This window comes from Oratosquilla oratoria, chromosome 1 (assembly GCF_046742065.1).
Source record: "Oratosquilla oratoria isolate Oo_2021 chromosome 1, ASM4674206v1, whole genome shotgun sequence".
In the NCBI taxonomy this organism is placed as follows: domain Eukaryota; kingdom Metazoa; phylum Arthropoda; class Malacostraca; order Stomatopoda; family Squillidae; genus Oratosquilla; species Oratosquilla oratoria.
In genome coordinates this window covers 99,136,263-99,142,375 of record NC_134777.1, presented here as the reverse complement: position 1 = coordinate 99,142,375, position 6,113 = coordinate 99,136,263, and the positions used below count along the sequence as shown (strand labels likewise).

At 57.1% G+C, this 6,113-nt stretch overlaps 1 protein-coding gene across 1 annotated transcript in view; it reads right to left on the bottom strand.

The window, feature by feature from the left end:
* LOC143029081 (uncharacterized) overlaps positions 1-3,386 on the bottom strand; it is a 17,240-nt gene extending 13,854 nt beyond the window's left edge. Inside the window, exon 1 of the mRNA XM_076191468.1 lies at positions 1,587-3,386. Within this exon, the coding sequence (XP_076047583.1) occupies positions 1,587-3,386 (1,800 nt within the window). The remainder of the gene's footprint in view (positions 1-1,586) is intronic.
* Between the last annotated feature and the right edge of the window lie 2,727 nt (positions 3,387-6,113).

The window sequence follows — 6,113 nt, the reverse complement described above, 5'->3', positions numbered from 1 at the left end:
GGTTTATTGTATAAATATGTACAGTTTTACATACATTGACATACAATGCGGGCAACAGCCCGCCAGTGGGGGAGTTGTTGTGCCCTAGTGGGTGGAAGGTGAGGGCTTAGGGAGGTCAGCGAGGGGGGGGCGCCGCCCTGAGCACCCCAAGCATTACGTCCATGGGCGTGTGGCGGACAAGGAGGGCAGCTCTCGTTGCCCGACTGCTGAGGAGGCTGCCTTCTGCAGGGTGGGCGGGGGTCTGCGGCGCTGGTCGGAGGGCCTCCGTGGCCGGGCAGGACAGTAGGTAGTGCAGCAGCGGGTGGCGGCTGTGCCTACCGCAGTGATCGCACTGTTGCCCTTGGAAGCCGTCATACAGCTCCTCCCTGGTGCAGTAGCCCAGCCTAACCCTTTGCAACAGTACGCCGTCCGCCCTGGGCTGTTGATGGAAGGCGCTCAACGTCTGATAATCGGTGGTGGCGGCCGTACCAAGCAGCTAGTCTTTTTGCTCCTTCTAACTGCCGGTGAGTCTGGTGGGCGCGGCGGGCTGCGGCACGCCTGGCTCGTGCCTTCACGTACGACAGACTAGGTGGCACGTGCCTGGTCACGTGGGGAGCGCCAGCGGCTCTTTTTGCAGCAACGTCGGCGGACTCATTGCCTCGCACGCCAACGTGGCTGGGCATCCAGTGCATCCTTACCCGACGTCCCTGTGCGGCGAGGCTCTGCAGGCTGCCCAGGATGGCGGTGACGAGTCCCACGTTGTCGCTGGGGCACGGCTGCTGGAGGACCTGCCACGCCGTTCTGGAGTCTGTAAGTAGGACCACAGTAGCCTCCTGGCGGTTCTGGGCGTGCTCCAGGGCCAGGTGGATGGCCACAAGCTCTGTCTGTAGGGTGGAACAGTAATCCGGCGTCCTCTCGAGCAGTTCGGTCCCAACGGTGATGGCAGCGGCGCCCGTCCTGCTACTCTCGGGGTTGACTGAGCCGTCGGTGTAGTATATGGCACCGCCCGGCTCAGACACCTGCGCCACCGCCATGAGGGTGTGATGCCGCAGCTCCTCGGTGGTGCAGAGCGCCTTGCTGGCCGGTAGCCGGGTGGTGGAGAACTCTGCTGTGGGGGGCTCCCACGGGGGTGGGGCTCGGTAGGTGGGGGCCGGGAGGTCGGCGTGTGGCCAGCGCCAGCTGTTAATGTGGGCGAGGCTGCGGGTGGCCAGGGTGGACTGGAGTAGCCACGGGTTGCGGTGGAGGACATCGTTCCCTTGCGTCATTGCGAGCCGTAGTCTTTTCTGTGCTACTCCTTCGGAGTCGCGCTGCAGGACCCTGGCCACGCGGCAGGCTACGATCTGTTCTACTCTGGTGGTGAGTGGCACCAGGCGGGTCTCGTTCTGCATGACGCACGCACTGGTCCATCTCGGAGCTCCCAGCATCGTCCTCATGGCGGTGTTTTGCAGCACCTCGAGCCGCTCCTGTTGGCTACGGGAGAGCGATATGAGGACTGGGGCGCTGTAGTCCACCAGGGAGCGCACTGCAAATATGAAGTACAGTCGGAGGACGGAGAAAGTAGTCCCCGCTGTGGGTCGTGTCATGGCTCGCATTACGTTCAGCCTAGCCTGGGCCCTTTCCCTCAGGTAGGTGGCGTGGGCTGTAAAGGACAGCCACTTGTCCACCCATACACCGAGGTACTGGTATGAGTTAGCCCAAGCCAGTCTGACGCCCTGGACGCAGAGCTGACCTGCCGGGTCGGCAGCCCTCACCATCATGGCGCGGGACTTCTCTGCAGAGATTTTGAGTCCCAGCTCCTCGCATTTCCCGCTGATAATGTCGAGCGCCTGCTGCGCCTTCCTGAGCTTGTTGCCCCTCCCGGTGACCACGAGGGCGAGGTCATCGGCGTAGCTGAGGAGGACGGTGCCATTGTGGAAGGGCAGGGCCACCAGCTGCTCCATCAGCAGGCTGAGGATACCACCCTGGGGCGTCCCGTTCTCCAACCTCTGGAAGCTGGACTTTAGGCCCTGGAATTTTACCCTGGCGCGGCGATGCTGGAGATAGTCGCGGAGCCAGGCCAGCATCCTTCCCATCACGCCCTTCCTTACGAGGGCGGCGAGGATGGCGTGAGGGCTGGCCAGCTCGAATGCCTTTTCCAAGTCGAGGAAGACAACGATGGCGGGGCGATGGTTAACTTGATTCAGCAGTGTCAGGATGCTGTCCGCCGTGCTCCTGCCGCGGGTGTAGCCGAAAATGTGAGGGTGTAGTGGCCCCACACGCCACTGAAGGCGAGCAAGCACCATTCTCTCAGCCGTTTTGGCCGTGCAGCTGAGGAGGGAGATAGGCCTTAGCTTAGTGGGCTCCCTTGGTTTGGGGATTGGTTGGATGTCAGCCTCCTTCCACGAAGGAGGCAGGCATCCCGCCGTCCACGACTCGTTGACTGTGGCCAGCAGGGCGGCGTCCCCAGCTGGTCCGGCGTGAGCGATCATGGAGTACGTCACGCCGTCGGCCCCTGCTGCTGTGTCACGACTCCGTTTCTTGGCCTGCTCCAGCTCCTGAGGAGTGAAGGGACGGTCTGTTGCATCAGCTTCTTTGGTCGCCTCCTCGATGGCCGTGTCGCGGAGCGGCCGAAGCTGCCGCTGGAGACGGCGCGTGCTACCCGGAAGCTGGTCACTGGAGCCGCGGGTGGTGAATTCGGCTACGAGCCTCTCAGCCTCCTGGCGTGGGTACGGGTGGGCGGCGGGGCGAGGCGGGGCGGCGCCGGAGGCGGTCTTCACGCTTTTCCACAGCTGGCTTAGAGACGTGTGTTGGCTGAAGGAGGAGCACCACTCCAACCACTTGGCCTCCCTGGCCTTTAGGGACACCTCCCGTGCGCGGGCCACCACGTCCTGAAGTAGCCTCAAGTTGGTTGGGTTGGGGCGTCTCTTGTAGAGCTTCCTGTGAATGTTCACTCTGTGGTTATGCTCCCGCACCTCCTCGTTGTAGAACCACCAATTTGGCCGGTGACGACGGCTCGGGGCTTTCCTGGGGATGGCTGCGTTAGCAGCCCTCTCAATAGCAGCAGTCAGGTCCCTCTCCCGCTGGTGAAGGTCCACGGGTGGCTGGTAGGCGGCCCACCATTTGTCGAGGGAGGCCTGGAAGCTGGCCCAGTCTGCTCTCCCGATGTTCCAACGTGGAGGGGGGAGGGAGGGCGCTGGGGGTGCCACTGGGAGGGTGGTGAGAGTGGCAAAGTGGTCGCTGGTGAGGGTAGGATGTACTTGCCATGTAGCACCGGCGGCCAGGTCGCTCGAGGCGAGTGTGAGGTCAAGCCTCCCCCCCCGGGTGTGGGTAGCCTCCCCTGTGTTGAGGAGGCGGATATGGGGAATGTCCTCGAGTAACACGGCCAGGTGGCGGCCCGTTTCGTTGGTTGGAGATGGTGACTGCAGCATGGGGTGGTGGGCGTTCAGGTCGCCCCGCCACGAGGAGGCTGGTGTGGGCGGCGAGGGAGAACAGCTCGCCTGCTTCCAGATGGTATCGTTGGCTCCTGTATATGTTGTACACCAGAAGCGGGATGCCCCCGACCTGCAGCTCTAGTCCCAGGACCTCCACGCCCTCCCCGCAGTGGACTGGGGCGGATACTCTGCGGTGAGGGATGGTGCTCCTCACCAGCGCCGCACAGCCGCGGGTGTTCTCTGTAGCAGGGAGCGAGTGAAGGGAAAAACCCGCCACCCTCCACTCAAAGTCGGCACGCGTCAAGGTCTCCTGGAGCAGCACCACGTCAAGGTTTTCCGCGAAGATAGCCTGCAGTACTTGGTGCTTCTTAGGTCGGAGACCTTGCACGTTCCACTGCAGGATTCGGAGCCTGGGAGGGCCAGCAAGCTGGTCCTTATCGGCGTCTGCCTCAGCTCGTCGACTCTCCATTCTGGTGGTTGGGGTCGGCTGGGTAGAGGGAGCGGAGATGCGTGTCCTTCAGGTCGGGGGGTGGCTGGAAACCACATTCTGTGAAGACTGAGACAGTCTCCTGCAGGAGCTCGCTCAGGGTCCCCTGCTTGTCGCTGTCATGGTTGGGGTTGGTGAGCAGCTTCACCAGAAATTGCATCATCCTTGTCATGATGCAGCTGACGACTGTGCGTATTTCCTCGTTCATGGTGCGTGGCAGGTCGTGGGAAAGGTCGGTTAGGCCCATGGAGGGTCTCCTCGCCGACGTCGCGGGAGTGCTGGGGGGAGGGTTCCGTGCACCACCTCCTGGTTGGCGAGGTCTGGTTGCGCTGCGCCGGGCCGAGGGGGCGCTGCCGCCAGTCTCCAAGGCTGCGGCCCGCGGCCGCTGCTCCCGACTCCGCATCCTGGGTTGGCGATAGGGGGTGTGATCCCTGGGGGCCGGTCGGCTAATCCCTTCCTCCGGCTCTGGTGCGGCCTGGGCTGTGGGGGTGGGTACCGCGAGGGCCCGCCGCCGACCCCACGCTGACCTGGTTGGTGGTGATGCAGGCTGGAAGGCTTGCCGACGCTGCTGCTGCGGTTTAGGCTGGCTTCGTGGTGGGTGCTGGTGCTTTGTGTCCTGGTGCCGTGATGCTCCAGCGACGAAGTTCTTCTGTTGCTGCGACTGGCTACGTGATGTCCTCGAACGGCGTCGTTGCTGCCGTTGCGGAGGCCCCTGGGGCTGCCGTTGCGGAGGCCCCTGGGGCTGCCGCTGTTGCTGCCGTTGTGGTGGTCCCTGGGGCTGCCGCTGTTGCTGCTGGGGTTTCTGGGGAAGCCTGGGGAGCCTGCGGACCCTCTCGGGGCACCGAGGGTTCCAGGCGTGATGTTTATTTCCGCAGTTGGGGCATTTTGCGGAGGTGGTCTGATTGGATTTGTGCTTTGCGATGCAATCCTCCGTCGGGTGTGGCAAGCTGCACACGCCGCATCTGACGGCGTGTTCACACCGTACCTGGAGATGGTTGTATCTCTGGCATTTATAGCATCTCACCGGTTCCCCCCGATGAGGGCGCAGAGAGTACCTCCCCCAACAGCCGAGGAATGACAGAGATACAGAGTTGGGTTTAGATATAAGTATCAGGTGGTAACCATAGGGGGGAAGGGGGGAGACAATACAATGTGAAGAGGGGGTGTGACCTTACCCCTATCGACCTGACCAACACATAAGGGTCAATCTGGCGGAAAGATCTCGGTGACCATTTGGGTTATCAATTTATCACATTTAAAATGACCATAGGCATGTTTGACAAAAATATAAATTTAAGCTATGGTCATTTTAAATGTGATAAATTGATAACCCAAATGGTCACCGAGATCTTTCCGCCAGATTGACCCTTATGTGTTGGTCAGGTCGATAGGGGTAAGGTCATCCCCCCTCCTCACATTGTATTGTCTCCCCCCTTCTCCCCTATGGTTGCCACCTGATACTTATATTTAAACCCAACTCTGTATCTCTTGTCATTTTGTCTGAAGATGTAATATACGAAAGTACTTACTGTCTACAAGTTTCCTTTCTCATATATATATATATATATATATATATATATATATATATATATATATATATATATATAATATATATATATTATATATACACACACATTATTACATATATTCATATATATGTATATATATATGTATATATATCTGTGTATGTATATATATATATATATATATATATGTACATATATATATATATATATATATATATGTGTGTGTGTGTGTGTGTGTGTGTGTCTGTGTGTTATATACATATATATATGTGTGTACATATATATATATATATATAACACACAGGAACCCACAGTCGGAGAAAGAATAAACTTCGAATAAAGAATAATCCTATATTTCGGCTATCAACTGTAGCCCTCTTCAGGAAAGTGACTTTCCTGAAGAGGGCTACAGTTGATAGCCGAAATATAGGATTATTCTTTATTCGAAGTTTATTCTTTCTCCGACTGTGGGTTCCTGTGTGTTATCTACAAATGTGCTACTACATTTCTATTTAGAAATATATATATATATATATATATATATATATATATATATATGTGTGTGTACATATATACAGTATATATATAAATATATATATATATTGTTATGCAAGAGTGCATTTTTTCTATAAACTATGTGTTATGTAAATTATGTATTGTGTATGTATTATGTACTATGTATGAAAATATGTATTATGTATGAAACCATGT